This window comes from Gadus morhua, chromosome 4 (assembly GCF_902167405.1).
Source record: "Gadus morhua chromosome 4, gadMor3.0, whole genome shotgun sequence".
Taxonomy (NCBI): domain Eukaryota; kingdom Metazoa; phylum Chordata; class Actinopteri; order Gadiformes; family Gadidae; genus Gadus; species Gadus morhua.
In genome coordinates, this window is record NC_044051.1 from 964317 (window position 1) to 986816 (window position 22500).

The 22500-nt window shown below is 44.9% G+C and overlaps 1 protein-coding gene and 1 long non-coding RNA gene across 2 annotated transcripts; both read left to right on the forward strand.

The window, feature by feature from the left end:
* Positions 1-2121: 2121 nt before the first annotated feature.
* On the forward strand, positions 2122-7151 carry LOC115541509 (uncharacterized). Its single transcript, XR_003976361.1, has 3 exons — positions 2122-2245; positions 3537-3650; positions 7094-7151. It is a non-coding gene; the product is annotated as an uncharacterized LOC115541509 (long non-coding RNA).
* A 330-nt stretch (positions 7152-7481) lies between these two features.
* Positions 7482-18983, forward strand: LOC115541440 (NLR family CARD domain-containing protein 3-like; the record flags this gene model as incomplete). The annotated part of the gene is made up of 5 exons (XM_030353177.1): positions 7482-7531; positions 9030-10332; positions 10414-10911; positions 11930-12103; positions 18818-18983. Coding segments are annotated over exons 1-5 (2184 nt in total), but the record flags the coding sequence as incomplete, so codon positions are not given.
* Between the last annotated feature and the right edge of the window lie 3517 nt (positions 18984-22500).

The following is a 22500-nucleotide window of genomic DNA, read 5'->3' on the forward strand; positions in this document are numbered from 1 at the left end:
CGGCCCGCCGATCATTAATCAGAACATAACAACGTCCGATCACAGGACCACTTGGTGCTGGATTGATTCATGGCTGAGGCCGTTTAGTCTGCTGTTTGAATCGCATGAATTTGAATAGTTTTCTATGTTAGCTAAACGCATTGTGAATCAACACTCACAGTATGAAGGGTACTAAGTGTGTTTTTATGTCAACATGTTAGTGCTTAAATGCCATTCTAGCTGCTTTCACTCATAGACGTACAGCCCGCTATTAGCCCGCTATTCTCCCGACGGGCCGTGTGTGTGAACGACACATCCTGACATTGGACATCCTGAAAAAAGACTGACCCATAGGTTGTATTTTAGCCGGCGGAAATGTTAATTACCTTATATGTGAATGAGCAGTAGAATGTCGGCAATTCACACCATTTGAGTGGAAGTGTTGCATGTTGAGTGGCACCCTAAACGATAATCAGCCTGTTGCCTTTTGTTCGCTGAATGGTTTAAAAATAGTTTAATGTTGGCACTGCTTTTCAGAGTCATTCGTGGTGAACGCTAAATGATAGGTCTTATAGTATCCCTAAAAGTACACATCATACAATAAATTACAGTACATGAGGTCACAGCTGCACACGTATATATAAAATGTTATTTTTATTATTATGTTCCACCTTTCCTGCTGTGGGCTCCCAGACCGTAGTCGAGGAGCACAGGGGAGACGTTCCCTCCAGGGCCGATGTTCTCTCGGGGGGGAACACCCTTCACTTTGACCGGCAGTGGGTCTGCTTAGAGGTCGGAATATGGTCCGAATGAAGCGGCCACCGATTCTTGACAGGCTGGGTACTTTATTCTTAGTTTCACTAACTTTACAGTATACGTTTGCACAGACACAACCAGACTGGTTCATTACTTCACTAGACTGACACACGCTACCGCTCGCTCTCCTCGCTCGTCCACTCACACACACATACTGCCATTCGCGCGCACACACATACGCTACTCTCGTAATAATTATAATTAACAGTTAGCTGAACATTATAGGGTCCCGGCCTTCCATCCCCTGTTTTCTCAGTTAATCACAGGAATCAACTACATTCGTCCCAGTGTTGGTTACATGTGAAATGAAGCAAAAAAATGCGCCTTCTTTCTCCTCTAACGCAGTGATTCATGACGCCTTTCTTCTTCGTAGTTTCTTCTATTTGTCACTAACTCATGCTCCAATCTTTTATTGATCGATGCGGATGTCGTGGATGCAACGGAATATATGATGCATCGCTGCAGCAACATTTGAGATGAGTTTTGCCCGATCTGCCTCCGTGCTGTCTGCGGTCAAACCAAAACAGAGAGAGTGACAGCGGCCCTTATCCCGCCTCTGGATAATTTAGACCCTACTTCATATCCCAACCCTTGCAAGCCCACCCCCCTAAAACAGCCGGAGATTCTAATGATGTCTGAGCGACAAAAAAGTCAGCATATCGGGCAACAAGTGTGAATAAGTGTGAATGACCCTCACGGTCGAACCTCCTGATGTACAAATGCAGAGAAAAGACGTAGGACATGTGTGAAAACGGCTAATAACTTCATTTTCAGCCTGTCCGCAAAAATTCTCAAAACAAAAGTATTTTCTTCAAGTATAATTATTTACAATTTCAAACATAAATTATATTAACTAAAAAAAAATCATGGACAATATGGACATATTTCCATTTCAACAATCTGGGAAAGATTGTTGAAATCGAAAGTCATGAGAAAGTAGTTGAGTAGCCCTGCAATAAATGATAAAACGAAAAGATATCCACAAATCCTAACTTCCAGATGATGTTTGTTTTTCAGAAAGAGGCAGCAGAGAGCAGACTCCCCTGGACCCAGCTGGTTTAAAGATGGAAATCAGTCTATTGAGAAGAGGTGAGGATTTATCAGAGATCATAAAGATACTAATTCTATCAACCGTCCATAAATCCTGGTTCTTGTTTTTCTAGAAGAGTACAGCAGCAGAGAGCAGACTCCCCTGGACCCAGCTGTGTCTCCATGAAGAGTGACCGGTCTATGGATGTACCTGTTAAGTTTAAAGATGGAAATCAGTCTATTGAGAAGAGGTGAGGATTTATCAGAGATCAAAAAGATACAGCTTCTATTAAACGTCCATAAATCCTGGTTCTTGTTTTTCTAGAAGAGTCCAGTGGGAGAGAGCAGACTCCCCTGGACCCAGCTGTGTCTCCATGAAGAGTGACCGCTCTATGGATGATCACCAACCATCTAGGGAAAGGTGAGGATTCAGCCAATACATCAGGGCTGTTCAACTGGCGGCCCGCGGATCATCTTGATCCGGCCCGCCGATCATTAATCAGAACATAAACAACGTCCGATCACAGGACCACTTGGTGCTGGATTGATTCATGGCTGAGGCCGTTAAGTCTGCTGTTTGAATCGTATGAATTTGAATCATTTTCTATGTCAGCTAAACGCATTGTGAATCAACACTCACAGTATGAAGGGTACTAAGTGTGTTTTAATGTCAACATGTTAGTGCTTAAATGCCCTTCTAGCTGCTTTCACTCATAGACGTACAGCCCGCTATTAGCCCGCTATTCTCCCGACGGGCCGTGTATGTAAACGACATATCCTGACGTTGGACATCCTGAAAAAAGATCACCCATAGGTTGTATTTTACCTGGCGGAAATGTTAATTACCTTATATGTGAATGAGCAGTAGAATGTCAGCATTTCACACCATTTGAGTGGCCGTGTTTCATGTTGAGTTGAACCCTAAACGATAATCAGCCTGTTGCCTTTTGTTCGCTGAATGGTTTAAAGTACTTTAATGTTGACACTGCTTTTCAGACTCATTTGTGGTGAACGCTAAATGATGGGTCTTATAGTAACCCTAAAAGTACACATCATACAATAATTACAATACATGAGTTAAAAACTGCACATGTATATAGAAATGCGTGTGTGTTGAAGCCCAGAGCAGCAGCCGACCTCAGGTTGATCAGTCGTATCGTAATGTCACTCTGACGTCACTCTAGCTCCACAGTCGTCGTATCGGCCACGTTTAAAACACAATGTGAACAGCCAGACCAGAAACTCATGAAGAGCAATACATCTGACCTGAGCAGTAAGGCTCCCCTGATATGAACAGGGTTCTGCCTTTGTTCTCTACTGTGTTTGGTCTGCAGGACGGCTGTCTGTGGTCAAGATTGACAGTAGAACAGTGACCTCCATTTGGTCATTGTCTGTTCTTAATATAAGAGAAGGAAAAGATAACATGCTGAAATTACACTATGACTTTGACAAAGTTGGTACGATAGTGTTGATCAAGCATTTATAATTCTGTGATTCTAGTTCAAAGCATTAGGTTATTCAGAGTAAAAACATATTAACAAGTTATAATATCTAATTAAGATAATAAAGGACTTGAAAGCTTGAAACAAGTGAAATGATCTCACCTCAAACTGCCTTGTAAGAGGAATTATCTTGTCAGTGTGAAAACTGCAGTGTAATTAAAAGGTGTGTGTGTGTGTGTGTGTGTGTGTGTGTGTGTGTGTGTGTTGAAGCCCAGCGCAGAGAGCAGACTCCCCTGGATCCAGCTGTGTCTCCATGAAGAGTGACTGGTCTATGGATATACCTTTCAACTTTAAAGATGGAAATCACCAACCTTCTAAGGAAAGGTGAGGATTCAGCCAATACATCAGGGCTGTTCAACTGGCGGCCCGCGGATCATCTTGATCCGGCCCGCCGATCATTAATCAGAACATAACAACGTCCGATCACAGGACCACTTGGTGCTTGATTGATTCATGGCTGAGGCCGTTTATTCTGCTGTTTGAATCGTATGAATTTGAATCGTTTTCTATGTTAGCGAAACGCATTTTGAATCAACAATCAGAGTATGAAGGGTACTAACGCCTGATTTCCACCGGAAAATCAGGCGTTGCGGAACGGCTGCGCCACGGTCACCGCTGCTGATCGCTGCCACTCTAATCAATGGGTCCATTTCCACCGGGCGTGCTGCGGAACGTCTCAGCAGCGTCCCAGGAGCGCCGCGCAGCAGCGCTAACATTCCGTAGCACTTTTATTTTTGACACGAGCCGTTGCTGAACCGCGTCAATTTCAACAGAGCAGATCGAGCCGGGCAGGAAGTGAAAAAGTGAAAGCCATAGAGCATCCGGTCAATTTTCTAAATAAAACACAATACTCAGCTCATGCAGCCTATCACAACTTCACATCAACATTATTACGTCATGACCGGAGGCACCAGGTCAGCAGTCAATCAATCAAAGGGTCTCAGAGGGTCGGCAACACGGACGACGAGAGACTCATTGTTGAAGTTCAGCAACATGAAATAATTTATGAATAAATCATCCTTTTTATAATGACAATGGGCGGAAGGACAAAGCCTGGCATTTAATTGCAGTAGTTTTGGGAGTGGAAGGCTAGAACATTAGGTTTAGGATTATCGCCTAATCTCGTGATCTCGCTTGAATACGGCTGGCTCGCAAGGCAGCGCTACGCTGCCGTTACGCGCCCCGGTGAGGTTGGACGCAGGGCAGAGTTCTCAGCCGTTCCGCGGCACGTACTGTCGTGGCAATTTCTGTATCAGATATTGCGTCTAAGCAGATGAGATATTTAGATGCAAAAAGCACACAATACTGTTGACAATTAGTGGTTATATATATTTGTAATAAAAGTACGAACAAAGATACATCACAACATGCATCAACAAACAACATAACAGGCATACAGTACAATAATCTGAGGCCCCAGATGGGAGCTTCTCTTTGCGTGTTACTTCATACTCAAGGTACGCTGGGGAGAAGTCCACTGAGTCTTCCAATCAATGAGTTCTTATTCGTTTGGGTTTATTAGGGGGTGGTCCCCCAATACCAAAAGCCTTTGTGTACCAGATGGTTATCTTTACAACTGCAGCTGTGGGGAATGCCATTGGAGGGGGTAGCGGCCGTGTCATCTAAACCCCTGGCTTGGTTGACGCTAGCCAGGGGGTCGAGAAAACAGGCCCACACATCAAAGGATTGCATGGACGGTGATTTACATGACAAGAAACATAGGAAAGGGCAGGCAATAAAAATGCATCACTCTACCCTTGACGGTTTACACTTTAAATGACCCCCATGGAGTAGAACGTAGGCCCTATCTTAAATTACACAGAATAGCAACAAAACTTAAATTCATATAGACCAAAACAATACAACATGTAGATTTTCCATCACAGTACGTCTCCGCTGGAAATCAGGCGTAAGAGTGTTTTTATGTCAACGTGTTAGTGCTTAAATGCTATTATAGCTGCTTTCACACATAGACGTACAGCCCGCTATTAGCCCGCTATTCTCCCGACGGGCCGTGTGTGTAAACGGCATATCCTGACATTGGACATCCTGAAAAAAGACTGACCCATAGGTTGTATTTTAATTTTAATTTAATTAAGAAATGCGTGTGTATGTGTTGAAGCCCAGAGCAGCAGCAGACCTCAGGTTGATCAGTCGTATCGTAATGTGACTCTGACGTCACTCTAGCTCCACAGTCGTCGTATCGACCACGTTTAAAACACAACGTGAACAGACAGACCAGAAACTCAGGAAGAGCAATACATCTGACCTGAGCAGTAAGGCTCCCCTGATATGAACAAGGTTCTGTCTTTGTTCTCTACCGTGTTTGGTCTGCATGACTGCTGTCTGTGACAGGGACGCGGGAAGTCAGTCCGAGTGGGGGGGTGCTGAGAGAGAGTCTATATAATGACGTCATAATAAATGCTGCGCAACATCCCAATGTTTAAAGAGAAGAGATGACGGGTGACGTCACATTCAGGGCTCCGCTCTGATAAACACTCTTCTGGTGTGTAAAAAGACTAACTCTGTCAACTAGCCACTGTTATTCACAAACGTTAGCAAGTAAACAATGCGGAAATTAGAGTCAACTCGGCTGATACTGTGCTGAATTTCACACACTAACAACATGCCGACAAGCTGTTGCGGTCCGGGATTATACACAGCTTTATAACAAGGATTCGGGAGGTTATTTCTAAAGGTTTACAAAGGAAAGTGACAGTAAAAGAAAGCCTTCATTTTCATCCAGAGTTACGAGTTGTCTGATATGAGGAAAGTGACGATTTCTCCGTCAAGTGAACCGTCCGTCTTTGCTCTTTTTTTGGCAACCAGTTTACGTGCGGGATTCCAGAATCAAAACGATAACATTCAACGTGTCTATTAATATGGCCAGCAACATTTCACACCAGTTTTAGAATGTTTTGCACTACAACAGATGTTGAACACCAACATGCTTATGTAAACTCAGCATAGTACCATATTCAGCTATGGACAGATTACATACGGAATGCAGGGAATCGGATGTCCGGCTGGTGTTTTGATCGCAAAGTTTTGCCTTCTTGGGGCCAAAAAATTGGAAAATACTTATTTTCTGTGACACATTGCACTTGTAACAAGCTTGACATTTTGAATTTTCCCGTCGCGCCCATAGCATTGTTCTGCGTTCTGCGTCATAGCCTACGTCAACCTACACAGACAATGTCCTAAATAAAATGAAATGCTAATATGATTAATATAACAAAAAGGGTGGATGTCAACAATTTCATGAAAAATCATGTTGTATGATAAAATTCTACTCTAAAAAAAAAAAAATTGATTTGTTCAGAAAACGTTCTCACTTGCAGTTACAGCCAGGGACCGCCAGGGGGGTGCTGCAGCACCCTAAGCACCCCCACTTCCCGCGTCCCTGGTCTGTGGTCAAGACTGACAGTAGAACAGTGAGCTCCATTTGGTCATTGTCTGTCCTTAATGTAAGAGAAGGAAAAGATAACATGCTTAAATTAGACTATGACTTTGACAAAGTTGGTACGATAGTGTTGATCAAACAGATTTATAATTCTGAGATTCTAGTTCAAAGCATTAGGTTATTCAGAGTAAAAACATATCATAAGCAAGTTATAATATCTAATTAAGGACTTGAAAGCTTGAAACAACTGAAATGCTCTCATCTTAAAACTGCCTTGTAAGAAGAATTTACCTGTGTGTGTGTGTGTGTGTGTGTGTGTGTGTGTGTGTGTGTGTGTGTGTGTGTGTGTGTGTGTGTCCCACAGACACCAGGAGAGGTCAAAGGTCACCAGTGCTAAGTCTCTACAGCAGCATCAAACAGAGCTCATCAAGGTGTGTAAATGTCCACCAAGACGTTGACTTCAGCTCTCCATGATCATTAGAAAGCATCTTTTGTCCAGCGGGACGTGAATCCAGGAAAGATGCTTCTGATGTCCTCAGTGAGTTCAGAGTAAAGTTCTCCTTGATGTTTGTTCTTTTCCAGAGGGCTGAGGAGAACGCGCACGCTTTTCTAGACAAGGAGCTGAAGAAGCTCTGGAGGGTTCTCTTACCAGATTACCTACAATGCTCAGAGAGTCAGAGGGAGGAGGAGGATGTTAAGAAGGAGGAGCAGAGGAGGCGCGCCATAGAGGGAGTGGTGGACATCACAAAGCTCTGCCTGATGGAGATGAACCAGGAGGAACTGGCCGACAAACTGTGGGCCGGTAAGAGACTTAACTTGAAAACAGAGAAGAAATACATATTTTGGAGAGCAATAGGAGATTATTATTTGTTCTGTTAAGACTAAGTGACAGTTCAAGTGAGATAATGTGAGACTTAAATAAATTTCCAACTTCAATGTGGAGAAAATCTTTCCTCTTCGGGGTTAAATGGTTTGATCCAGTATGTAGGGTTGTTGTTGGGTATTAGGTTAAATGGTTTGATCCAGTATGTAGGGTTGTTGTTGGGTATTAGGTTAAATGGTTTGATCCAGTATGTAGGGTTGTTGTGGGGTATCAGGTTAAATGGTTTGATCCAGTATGTAGGGTTGTTGTGGGGTATCAGGTTAAATGGTTTGATCCAGTATGTAGGGTAATGGTGGGGGTCTCAGGTTAAAGAATGTTAAACATTCATTACCAGCACCTAATCCCCCGGCCACATCACCCCCATTCTCGTCCAACTACACTGGCTCCCTGTCCAACACCGGATTGACCTTAAAACCCTTTGGCTCACCGACAAAGCCCTCCACAACGTTGCCCCCACTCATCTCCCCAACCTCCTCCAGGAGGACAGGCCCTGCCGCTCCCTTCGTCATCCTCAGCTTGTCTTCTCCGTCCTGATCCCCTGCCTCAGCACCGTGGGTGCTAGGGCTCTCAGCACTGTGGGTGCTAGGGCTCTCAGCACCGTGGGTGCTAGGGCTCTCTACATGGGTCTCCTCACTGTTCTTACCCCCTCCTACCTGGGTCTCCTCACTGTTCTTACCCCCTCCTCCCTGGGTCTCCTCACTGTTCTTACCCCCTCCTACCTTGGTCTCCTCACTGTTCTTACCCCCTCCTACCTGGGTCTCCTCACTGTTCTTACCCCCTCCTACCTGGGTCTCCTCACTGTTCTTAACCCCTCCTACCTGGGTCTCCTCACTGTTCTTACCCCCTCCTACCTGGGTCTCCTCACTGTTCTTACCCCCTCCTACCTGGGTCTCCTCACTGTTCTTACCCCCTCCTACCTGGGTCTTTTGTCTTATTTTGATCATGCTGTTGGCGATGCAGCTTTTGCTGTTTTTGACTCAAGATTGTTTTATGTAATGTAAGGCGACCTTTGGGTGTCATGAAAGGCGCTTTGAATTATTTTTTTATTCAATGTTATTATTATTATTATTATTATTAATAATAATAATAATAATAATATTAAACCTAAACTGCAGATCAACAGCAGAATAACTCAGTGGAAGAGATGCAACACTATCTTGTTATATCAGCATGTCATTTTATACCAATTCAATATCATTATTATTATCATTAGACCAATCATATTGCTGTGGAAAAAATTAAGAGTCCTAAACCTTTTGAATCTGTAACATGCAGTCTTTGTACCGACCAGCTTCTCCCACCACAAGTTATGAAGCCACTAAATATCATGAAGTTGATTATTCAACAGGACATATTGACATGTTCCCACTGATGCCACCATCCACTAACTGATGTCTTCTGTTGTTTTCTCATTTAGGATCTGCTGCTGTCGAGTGTCAACAGAAAATCAAGTCTCATTTGGAGAAGAAGTTCAGGTGTGTGTTTGAGGGAATCCCTAAAGCAGGACAGCCAACATATCTGAATGACATCTACACAGAGATCTTCATCACAGAGAGAGGCAGTGGAGAGGTCAACAAGGGACATGAGGTCAGACTGATTGAAACCGCTTCCAGGAAACCAGCCAAGGAAGAAACACCAATCAGATGTGAGGACATCTTTAAACCCTTGCCTGGAAAAGATAAACCAATCAGGACAATAATGACAACGGGAGTGGCCGGCATTGGTAAAACCGTCTTAACACACAAGTTCACTCTGGACTGGGCTGAAGGCAAAACCAACCAGGACATACACTTCACATTTCTCCTCACCTTTAGAGAGCTGAACTTACTGAAAGGGAAAGAGTTTAGCTTGGTGGAACTTCTTCAGCACTTCTTTATTGAGACCAAAGAAGCAGGAATCTGCAGATTCCACCGGTTCCAAGTTGTCTTCATCTTGGATGGTCTGGATGAGTGTCGACATCCTCTGGACTTCCAGAGAAACCCGATCTGGACTGATGTCACAAAGTCCACCTCGGTGGACGTGCTGCTGACAAACCTCATCAGGGGCGACCTGCTTCCCTCCGCTCGCATCTGGATAACCACACGCCCTGCGGCAGCCAATCAGATCCCTGCTGAGTGTGTTGAGATGGTGACAGAGGTGAGAGGGTTCACCGACCCACAGAAGGAGGATTACTTCAGGAATAGATTCAAAGACGAGACGCTGGCCAGCACAATCATCTCCCACGTCAAGAAATCACGAAGCCTCCACATCATGTGTCACATCCCAGTCTTCTGTTGGATCACTGCTACAGTTCTGGAGGACTTCTTCAAAACATCCCAGAAAGTAGAAGAGATGCCCAAGACTGTGACTCAGATGTACAGCCACTTCCTGAGGGTTCAGTCCATACAGGGGGACAGGAAGTACCATTGGAGAGCTGAAACAGATCCAGACTTGAGTTCAGAGAGCAGGGAGATGATTGTTACTCTGGGAAAACTGGCTTTTAACCAGCTGGAGAAAGGCAACCTGATCTTCTACGAGTCAGACCTGACAGAGTGTGACATCGATATCAGAGCAGCCTCAGTGTACTCAGGAGTGTTCACCCAGATCTTTATAGAGGAGTGTGGGCTGTACCAGGACAAGGTGTTCTGCTTTGTCCATCTGAGCCTCCAGGAGTTTCTGGCTGCCCTTTATGTCTTCTGGTCCTTTATCAACACTGGGGTCAATCTGCTCAAAGAAGAACAGTTAATCTTCACCTATGGTGAAGATCAGATCCCTGCTGAGTGTGTTCAAGATGAACTCATCTTCTCCGATGATGAATTCAGCTACGATGAAGATGAACTCATCTCCAATGAAGATGAACACATCCTCTTCTATCAGAGTGCCGTGGACAAGGCCTTACAGAGTAAGAACGGACACCTGGACTTGTTCCTCCGCTTCCTCCTGGGCCTCTCTCTGGAGACCAATCAGATTGTCCTACGAGGTCTACTGGGAAAGACAAGAAGTAGCTCACAAACCAAGAAGAAAGCAGTGTCTTACATCAAGAAGAAGTTAGGTGGTAATCTCTCTCCAGAGAGAAGCATCAATCTGTTCCACTGTCTGAATGAGCTGAACGACTGTTCTCTAGTGGAGGAGATCCAGCAGTCCCTGACATCAGGAAGTCTCTTCGAAACAGACGTCTCTCCTGCTCAGTGGTCAGCTCTGGTCTTCATCTTACTGTCATCAGAAGAGGAGCTGGACGTGTTTGACCTGAAGAAATACTCAGCTTCAGAGGAGGGTCTTCTGAGGCTGCTGCCAGTGATTGAAGCCTCCAAAAGATCTCTGTAGGTTCACTCATAATAATGTATGACAATACACAACACAATATACCTTATAGTAGAATATATAAGTCATAAGTAACAAAAACATCTCTGTAGGTTCACTTATAACATGTATTACAATAAACCCACTGACCCACTTTTCGATCAAAGATGAAGACAATAACTTTATTATGTTAAAAGTCAAAGTTACACAGATTATCAAATTAAGATTTAAGGATCTAATGTATTTCAATTAATAAAACATATCTTATTAAAAACCTTTGAAAATGTAATAACTGAGCCAGTAATGTAATATATGAGGTAACACTTTATTGTATTTTCATCTTGTACCATGTTTAAATATCTGACCTTACAGTGACCCCTCCACCCTCATACCCCCTCCACAGGATGCCTTAAAGGAGCAAAGAGTGAATCTGGATTAATATGTAACCCTAAGGTTCCACTATAGTAGAACTTCAAAAAGCTCACGACTCCGTTGAAGCGTCTGCGTGGTCACTGAGTTGGATACACAGAGTACTATAACAGAACCCTAAGGGTTACATATTAATCCAAATTCACTCTTTGGTCCTTTAAGGCCTGCTCTGGATGGAGGGGGTAGGAGGGTGGAGGGTAACTGTGAGGTCAGATATTTAAACATGTGATGCAAGATGCAATAATAAGGCTAAGTGTGACAGTTTCTCTCCAGAAATATAAAATGAAATAAAGTGATGCTTCATTTATTACGTTATTGGCTCAGTTATTACATTTTCAAAGTATTTTTTTAATATAAGCAGCTAATAACGTATTAAGTTATCACATTATTTGCAAAAAGTTATTACGTTTTTGGCTCAACAACTTTATTACATTGTTGGCAAGTTATTTCGTTATTGGCTTTATTACATTTCAATGACCTTACTGGCAGTTATTACGTTATTGGCCACTATAACGTTATTGGTTGATGCCCACGTATTTCATTAGGTTTAAAGTTAAAGATGTAGGTCATTTAAATCACAGTTCCTAACATATTGTGTTTATTGTAAAGGATGATTGGCTGTCATCTGTCAGAGACATGCTGTGAAGATCTGGCCTCAGTTCTCAGCTCCAACTCCTCTAGTCTGAGAGAGCTGGATCTGAGTACCAACGATCTGCAGGATTCAGGAGTGAAGCTGCTCTCTGCTGGACTGGGGAGTCCACACTGTACACTGGAAACTCTCAGGTCAGTTTTTCGCAATATCTCAAACAGTTACACAACAAGTACTACATCAGAGGACATTGAACAGATTTACCTCCAGAAAGTTAAGGAGTCTAAATAAATGCGTAGAATATGTTCTCTCAGGGCTTTTTTTCTTTTAATTTGGTGGCACCCTAACAAATGTGATCGCAACCCTATATTAGACGTGAGGTTGTCCTTGGTCAGGTACTATCCATCTGTGTCAATTAATCTGAACAGATTCACTCACCTTTAATCAGTTGTTAATGTTTTGATTAAATAGAGGGTATTTTTCTGTTTTTAACGCCAGCGCCTCGACATCTCTTTCCTCACCAACCAACTCCTCCTCATCCACCTCCTCCTCCTCCTCCTCCTCCTCCTCCTCCTCCTCCTCCTCCTCCTCCTCCTCCTCCTCCTCCTCCTCAATCAATCAATCAATCAATTACCTACTAATAATAACCAGCTGCTGATTGGATAATATACTCCAATAAGGATTTATCTTCTTCTCTGGGTCATCCTGAATAGTGCATTTCTTCACATGCTCATGAATAGCGCTAGTGCTGCTGTGACATTTCATTGAAACTTTACACAAAGTACAAACCAGTGTTTTAGTTTCTGATCAAAGCGGAGTGTCTTCATGGGAACTTAAGTGGGTCGTGTTTCCTAATAGAGCGATCACACCGGCGCAGCAATACAGCCGCGCTTTAACTCAGCACTGAACTAAACCGTGGCAGTCTGCGTGCATCGCAGCGCCATTACCACTCATCTTATCAAACACAAGACCTCCATCTCACTCTATTTGTGTTGCCATGACAGTAAAAGGTGCACGTTGGATTCAGTTTGTTAATGATGGTATAAGGTGTATGTTTTATTACATTCCTATTCTACTCTGAACCATGTAGTCAGACACTAGCTGCGTTTCCATCCCCCTGCTGTTATGCACATTTTGAAGTATCGAATCAGTTAACGGGAGCCCTGTGCTTGTTTCCCTGCAACAAGAAGGTTCCATCTGGGGTTGATGGAAGACAGTGACACCCTTAGCGTGTTTGAAATGTCCAATCGATTGCACAATTTTGTTTTAGTTGCCGTCATTGCCGAAACCCTGCCTCGCATAGGTACGTGGTGGGAAATGGAAGCAACGTTTTCAGCGCTTTTACGGATATCTCGGCATATTCCGCTTTGGTTTTGATCCAAAAACCCGCCAGAGAGGTTTGCTCAAACACACTTTTAAGACCACCATCATTTGCTATTTCGATCAATTGATCTTCCTCCTGCACTGACAAGTGATTCGGGACATTGACAAATGGGTTGCGGATCCACTCATTCGTTCGCCGTGGATCTTTGGAGGATGGGAAGTAATGTTTGTATTCATTTGAAAGCGCAACAAGTTGATCGCGCACCAGCTGCGAGAGAATGGGCCCTGCCTCAGTCTCTCCCAAAATCCCCACTAATGTTTGGAACATATTGAATACTCCCCTGTCCACTCGTCGTCCCCACAAATCAAGCTTGGCTTTAAATGCAGCAACTTTATCTGCCAGTTTAAAGACAGTCGTCATTCTCCCCTGGAGTGTCAGGTTGAGCTGAGCTCATAGTGTGACACTATGAGGATGAGTTGAATGAGATGAGTGAAGTGAGCTTAGGCTGTGCCCGCAGCCGCTGAAGCCAATACGTGTTGAGGACGGGACAGACAGACAGTTATGCCTAAGAAAAGAAGTTTAGACCTTGCCAAATTGCAAACATGTTATATGCAATCTAACAACTGCATATCGACTTATGGCATGTAAAAGAGTGACAGTATTGCGAAGGGATTTTTTTATTTTTTTATTCATGTCGTAGCCTACTAACCTACGGCCCGGTTAGGAATGTCCCGCGGCCCGGTACCGGGCCACGGCCCGGTGGTTGGGGACCGCTCCCCGAGAGTGTCTGTGGTATAAAGGCGGGATGAATTTCAAATGACCAATATGTACACTGTATCCTTTAAATACTTCCATGGAACAGATGGCCAATGTGAATAATAGATACGTGTGGACCGATGGAGAGATAAAAGTTTTCCTTGCTTTCATCGAAGAAAAAAACAATACAGCCTTTTTAGATGGAAAACAACAACTAAATTCCACTATATACCTAAGAGAGAGAGCATGTTATCAAAAGGACACGACAAGTCCTGGAATGTGTGTAGTTTTCCGCTCCAACCACTTGATGGAAACGCACCTAATTCGAATTTCTTTTTTGCGAACATTCCAAAGATTCACTTCACCTTTTAGATGGAAACGCGACTAGTAAGGTGCACTTCAGAGGCAGTGTTTCCCGCAGGATTTTTTTCAGCAGCGGAGGTGTGGTCCCCGAACCCTCTAGGGGGGTCCGGGCTCATGCCCCCCCGGCCGTAATTCTTTTGTACCCTTTACATTGGAATGCATGAATCTGGTGCACTTTGAGAGGAGAATATGCACTTAAATCCTATTCAAACAATTCTGTATTACTGTAGATGGGATTATTGGTGTTGTAACTTTACCTTTTGTGTCTTCATTTACAGATTTTTATATTTTTGTATAGTAATATTGAAACAAAAAATGCCACAACGCAAATATAATTTGCACAATTTATTTACAGATGTTTGCCTAATGCTTAAACACTAAACATGGTTGCTATGCCCAAAGCATAACTGTTTTTTACATAAGACACTTTGTTCAAAAATGAAATCTCCTGCAACAATGGGCAAAACACATCTTTTTAAATTATAAACCTAACTAAAATTTGAAAAGAACACAGACTCACACACATGAAAAATAAAAAATAAAGCTAATTGAATACCAATCAGTGTGAGCCTTAGCACTACAAATAGACCTCAGGTGAGCTCAGCTCCTTTGTGAGACAGTGAGAGTCAGGGGAAGAGGACAAGAGAGCGATGATAAGCTTGTTATTGCTTAAAACACTTCTTCTTAGTCTTGGGAGTCAAAAAGTGATGAGAAAATTATAAAATAAATATAAGTTATACATAATAGAAACTATTCATGATCTTTTAAGAAGTCCTTAGGTTTTTTCCCTGCATTTATGCTAATGACCACATGCTTACAGGCGATTAGCATAAATCCCTAACTAAAATACGCGATGAAAACGGATTTATATGGCAATAAAAAACAACATCGGATCTAAAAGTATGGATTCATTTTTTAAAGTTCCCGAAAATACCTAGGCTATAAATTCCTGACTGGATATAAGCTCCTGTAAAGGCTATGAGTGATCCCAAAAAGAGCGACAACACGCACACACACACATAGGCCTACACACACACACACACACACACACACACAATACTAGAGGAAAAAGGCACGGAGGTTGCGGTTTATAGATGCAATAAAATGATTGGGCTCAGAGGGTTTTTAACACTGGTGGTCATGTAGCGACACATTTTAGCAACTTACTTTCTCTCCCTCTCTCTCTGTCTGTCTCTCTCTCTCTCTGTCTGTCTCTCTCTTTCCTTCTTTCTTCGATCTTCCGCTTCACTCGCTACTGCTAGAATCAATGTAACTTTGCAACCGTGTAGGGTAGCCTACTGCCAACAACTGCCACACTCGCTGTGTATTTTCTTCTTTGATGTTGGTTACGTGACGATGTGCCGCGTGCTGCGCAATTGACGTTAAGCGCTGTACATTTTCTAAAAGGAGCTACGTAAAAAAAAAAAAAAAAAAATTAAGAGAAGGATTTTTATTGCAGCGGCGGAGAAAATTCAGCAGCGGCAGCGCGCCGCTGCTGTGTGAACGTGGGGGAAACACTGAGAGGTGTTTAGTAAAGTTAAATAACAGATTCTTCTTTTAACTAAAGGTAATCAGGGCTCCAGAGTGCGCCTAATTTGGGCGCACATACGCCTAAAATTCGGGGTAGTGCGACCAAATATTTTATTTGGGCGCACCGATGCGACTGAAAATCGATCTGGTATAATTATTATTATTTTATTTTTTTACAGAGCAGTCTATTCATAATATTGTAATAACCACGGAAGAGGCAGTGAATGAAGTATTGATTAGACAGCGATTTATTAGATGCCTAATAAACCGTTGGAACACGCAAGACCGGTAACAATAGCAACGCCGGTAAACAAACCCGCAAAGCCCAATCCAGGGGCCTGTACTACGAAGCTCGATTAGAGGGTTAGCGAGGTATGTTCAGCTGAAAGCCTGGGTTAGCTGTACCATGAATGTCGATCTCTTTAAGCGTAGCTGTATCACCATTGGTGACTTACGCTTGCAACCAAACCTGGTCGGGAGCAGCCTTTCAGCGAGTCTACCAGGAGATCGGCTACTTATATCGGCGTGCGCAGCCTCCTAGCCCCTCCTCCGATAATGGCGTCACAATTTGTGGGTGTTCCCATGGACCTCGGCGCACTTATCGTACTGGCGTCTCTCCGGAGACAGAGGGTTTTTGGGGACAGAACCGATCCCTTGGCATTGTCTGATGATATTCTTTATGATACAGATTCGGCATTTATTTAAGGCATTTATTTAATGGTCAAAATATTATTAATCAATGGTGTAAATATCGACGGTGCAACCGGTGCTGCCCGGTTGAGCCCCCCCCCCCCCCCCCCCCCCAACTCAGCGCAAGGACGGCCCGACGCCACCCCCCCCCCCCCCCCCCCTCAACAACTCAAAACTTGGGTGCACCATAAATAAGTGCTGGTGCACCCAAATTAAAAATGTAGGCGCACCAGTGCACCCAAGGAAAAAGTTAGTCTGGAGCCCTGGTAATCTTAAATCTTTAGTTATCTGACCTCTAAGTAAGTCATATTTTAAAGATCTACTGTATTGACATTTAGTTAAACTAATAAAACATGTCTTATGACAAATTTCAAATAAAAAAATAACTAACATGTTGGCTGACTGGCTGTCATCTGTCAGAGAGATGCTGTGAAGCTCTGGCCTCAGTTCTCAGCTCCAACTCCGGTAGTCTGAGAGAGCTGGACCTGAGTACAAATGATCTGAAGGATTCAGGAGTGAAGCTGCTCTCTGATGGACTGGGGAGTCCACACTGTACACTGGAAACTCTCAGGTCAGTTTTACTCAATGGTCAAAGAGTTACACCACAAGTTCTACATTGGAGGACAGTTTTAAACCCATCTTATAACTCAGTACCTGTGATGACCACATCCATGACTTTGTATCATTGGAGATGTAACACCTTGTTGTTTAGGTGGATATTCTAATACATCCATATGCCTGCAACCTTTCAATTATAAATATAAATGAACTCAAAATATAATACTATTGCCCCCCCACTGTCCCCTGTATACGGGACAATGATAGTTTAGAGCGGGGTGAAGTACAGGGGGTCTTTGGAGGGTCTTACCCCTAGCTGGACACCTCAGACCCCCTGAAAGCCTCAAAAGAAACATTTTGGAGGGTCTCTGGAAAGAATGATTTGAAACTTGCAATCGTCAAACAAAACGTGTTTTAAAGCTTACTATGTCCAGTACTCATTATTTAAATAGCTAATTCTTTACTCACAAATATGAATAGGATACAGAATAACAAGGATTAATACTTGTTAATTGATAGTTAAGTCCAGCTGTATTTCTACAGCTGTAAGCAGTGGTTCTGGGAGAAGTGGGGATACTCTAAATGTCTTAAAGCGCCCTGTGTTATAAACAGTGACATTAATAATACTCTTGCGTCTTTAGTGCACCCATAAATGGGCCAGTAATGTTGGGACATTGTCACTTAACTTCTGCTGCTTGGCCAGGATTGTCTTTGCATCAGTCCTGGCCCACAGACTATAGGTTGAGACCACTACATTATTATGCATTCTGAGTGAACTATTGCTGATTCCTGAGTCCATCCACACATGGAAATAGGACAACTACTCTCACCGTGTAAGTAGTCTATCGGCCAGCCATTTATTTAGTAAACTGTCTCTTGTACAGATGATGATGGCAAGAGTGCTAAAATTAACACTATTTGTCAAAGGGGGTTTGCAAATATTACTGCAAGGTATTGTATGTTACTGATCTTAAATGTATTTAAAGTTTCACATGAATACATTTTAAATTCTAATAGATGAAGTTGTTGTTGTGAGCACTGCTTCATACAGTAGGTCTGAACATCACTGACTGCTTTAATGAGTCACTTAAACCGTTAGAACGGAGCATGAATCACAGGAAGGCCTGGGCCCGTGCACTGATCTTTCATTTGTTTTCTGACATTAAAATGTTGTCACCTTTTTGAGCCATCACCAGTTTGCACCCCTGATAATGATACTTTTGATCATGTTAGTGGTTTCCCTGATGGATCTATAATCTAGATGGTAGTACAATCTAACCGAGTTCTAGGTAAAGGTGATACTTTAATCAAGTGAAATATAAAGAAGTCAAAGTCCTGTGGTTGAGTGGACCTCGCTCCACAGCGGAATAGAGACTAGGGCTTGGGGCGCTACAATACTGATATATTATGTGGCCGTTGAATACCCGCATGTTTCCGGGAAGGCCTTTTTCCTAGGGTGGCGCTGTGGCAAATGGTCCCAATCCAAATGTGGAGTGGTTTAGAAAACCTAACATATTATGTGTGAGAAGCTTTCCCTTGGCCATCTTGAACCGCTGGCCAGAAGGAGCTCTCCACACACACAGGATTTTACACACGTGTGTGTGTGTGTGTGTGTGTGTGTGTGTGTGTGTGTGTGTGTGTGTGTGTGTGTGTGTGTGTGTGTGTGTGTGTGTGTGTGTGTGTGTAGCTTGTCCGGCTGCCTGGTCACACAGGAAGGCTGTGCTTCTCTGGCCTCAGCTCTGAGCTCCAACCCCTCCCATCTGAGAGAGCTGGACCTGAGCTACAATCACCCAGGAGACTCTGGAGCTGCGCTGCTCTCTGCTGGACTGGAGGATCCACGCTGGAGACTGGACACTCTCAGGTATGGAGAGGACAGCTCACCACTCAGGGACAAAGTCTCCTACAAGGATTCATGCTTCTGCTAGATGAAGTGGTTTGAAGAGGCAGCTGTCACTCATGTTGTGTAGAACGTTATGAGACGGCAGATGATGAAGGTGAATGTTTCAACATGCTGCTCTCACTTTGTTTTTCCCCCCCAGTGTGGAGCACGGTGGAGTGTGGAGGCTGAAACCAGCTCTAAAGAAGTGTAAGTGCCTGTTTGATTCATCACATCACACACTCACTATTGAGATGGAAAGTCCGTCCACACAGCAGGAAGTGAGGTCAGATCCTACTGGGAATGAAGATGATGGCTGACATCATGTATCTTACGTATATTAATACTGTCCACCATCACAAATCATGAAGCTAACATCTGGGCTCAGGGGAGGGGGGGGGGGGGTGAGAGGGGGGCCTGATGGGGGGGGGGGGGGGGGGGGGGGGGGGGGGGGGGTGAGGAGGGGGGCCTGATGGGGGGGGGGGGGGGGGGCTTGAGAGGGGGGCGATGGGGGGGTGAGAGGGGGGCCTGATGGGGGGGGGGGGTGAGAGGGGGGCCTATGGGGGGGGGGGGGTGAGAGGGGGGCCTGACTGGGGGGGGGGGGGGGGTGAGGAGGGGGGCCTGATGGGGGGGGGGGGGGGTGAGAGGGGGGCCTGATGGGGGGGGGGGGGTGAGATGGCGGACTGATGGGGGGGGGGGGGGGGGGGTGAGGGGGATGATGGGGTGAGAGGGGGGGGGGTGAGAGGGGGGCCTGATGGGGGGGGGGGGGGCTGAGGGGGGCTGTTGGTGGGGGGGGGTGTGCGGGAGGGGGCTGATGGGGGCGTTGAGTCGGAGGGGAGGAGGTGGTGCTGAGGAGGGGGAGGGGGGGGCGGGGGGGTGACGGTCCGGGTCCACTATTGTTACTACTATGTAACAATAGTGGAACTATAACATCACATGACCCCCCCCCCCCCCCCCCACAGAACAGTACCAGTGATGATGATGATGATGATGAAGAGCGGTTCAGCAGCTCATCATGTCTGGTTCTCCCTCAGATGCCTGTGACCTCACACTGGACCCCAACACGGCCCACAGAGACCTCTCTCTGTCTGAGGACAACAGGAAGGTGACGCGGGTTGAAGAGGACCAGTCGTATCCGGATCACCCAGACAGATTTGACTCCTGGCCCCAGGTGTTGGGTAGAGAGGCTCTGACTGGCCGCTGTTACTGGGAGGTAGAGAGGGAAGGACGGGTTGATATAGGAGTGACATACAGAGGAATCACAAGGAGAGGAGGGGGTGGTGACAGCGAGCTTGGAGGGAACAACAAGTCCTGGGTTCTTCTTTGTTCTGATGGTCGTTACTCTGCCTGGTACAACGGTAGAGATACAGCCCTCCCCCCCCCCCCCGCTGGCTCCACCAGAGTAGGAGTGTATCTGGACCGGCCTGCTGGCTCTCTGTCCTTCTACAGAGTGTCCCCAGGTGGAGGAGGGTCCTCAGACACACTGACACACCTCCACACCTTCTGGCCCTCCTTCACCAGGAGGACCTCCTCCCGGGGGTCTGGGTGGGGGGGGGGTGGGGGGGGGGGGAGTGGAGCGTTCCTCAGCATCTTTGTGTCGGTTGTAGAAAAAAAAAGCTGCCTCTCCGCGACACACACACACACACACACACACACACACACACACACACACACACACACAGGGTCCTCGGGGTCGGCAGGGCCTCAGTGTCTCTGTGTAAGTTATAGTCTCTCTCTCTCCCTCTCTCTCTCTCTCTCTCTCCCTCTCCCTCTCCCTCCCCCTCTCCCTCTCTCTCTCCCTCTCCCTCTCCCTCTCCGGTTCTGAGGGGAGGGGGAGGGGGGGTGACGGACCCTCAGCCCCGTCACCATAATGACACATTATTATTATTATGTGTCATTATTATGATACATTATCACACATGCAAACACACACACACGCACACACACATGAGGGGGTGAGGGTGGTGAGGGTGGGTGGGGGGGGTGAGGGTGCGCATACGTTACACACACATGCACACACACATCATCTCCTCATTGAGCCCACTTGGTTCACCTGGAGACCCCTGGCCTTCAGAACGCCACGCCCACTTACCGATTGGTCTCACTCACTGCTCTCCTGTTCAGACTCAACGGGCAGAGCCCTTGACTCATGTTTCCGTTATCATGCTCTATGTGGTCATCAAGTTATCTCCCTGTGTGTTTGACCAGATGACCGTCCCCCAACCGACCCCCCCTGGACTGCCCCGATCTTGTTGCCCCCCCCTCAGGGTAGCTGTGTCAGAGAGCCCCCCCCCCGTCGTAAGGTCTGGGGCCCCAAACTTCCCCCTGTTTCTAAGGCTAAGCCTTCCTCTGGGCCCTTTAGTGTTGTTCAGACCAACAGAACCACTTTACTGCTGGGGACAGTGAGAGCTGTCAGAGGAAAGTGGAGCTTCACTGCCCAGCAGAGGGCGCTGTCTGGACACTCCATCTCCTTTATTTTACAATTTAAATCTGTTTTGGTTTAATCATGAGTAACCTAATGAGTGTTTTATTTTTTAATTAGCCTACACCTGGTTTAATTGTGGATGATGAGTGTACTTTTTTATGTTTGCTATTGCCTTTTATGCTTCATTTAAGCATAAAAGGCTATTGCCTTTTATGCTTCATTGCTATTGCCTTTTATGCTTCATTTGTTGATTTAGATAATTGTTAATTGTTTACCAGTAGATCCACTGAATTCTCATTTTAAATGGTGATCTTTAAACTACGTTTAATATGATCAAGAGGGAGGAATGTAGAATGTTGGTGTATTTTAGTGTCTCTGTGTCCACATCTCTTAGTCTAGGAACAGGCCAGTGCCTCTCCTACTGTACGAGGTGTTATTTCCAACATTCTGTCATTTTTGATGTCCCAACAAGGACGAACCAACCCTGTGGTCTGGGACATAGCCTGGGCCATATACCTTATCAAGGGAGACTGTTATTTTGTTATTCACGCTTTCTTTCCTATAATACTGGCCCCAACCCTTTGGTTCGGTGAGAAGAGGGATGGACAGCCAAGGAGCACGTCTGGAGACTGCTCCTCACCTCCTACACTGAGACTATCCCACCTAAGTCTGTACCTGTGCTGTATTACATCCTCCAATAAACCTTCTATTCAACCCTCTGATCCAACCTGGCAAGTTGCTTTGATTTCCACTACAAGAATTACTACTACGAGGGAGGAATACACAATGCAGAGTCTTTAAGAACAGTTTAGAAATAAGCTGAAATCTAACATATATAGATCTGTTTCACCTCACTTATATTCCTATTTTTATTTTTTGTTGGCCTGCGGAAAGCTTTTTTTGCAAGTCAGTTCAGCTGAACATTTTTCAGCATGACAGTAACAAATAAGTTACCCTTTCTAAAAAAATAAAAAAATAATAATTGTAGTGTTTTTCATTCATCAGTGCAATAACTGAGTTTTGCCAAAATACTCCAACAATGTTGCAGTATCAACTATAGGTGTACAGT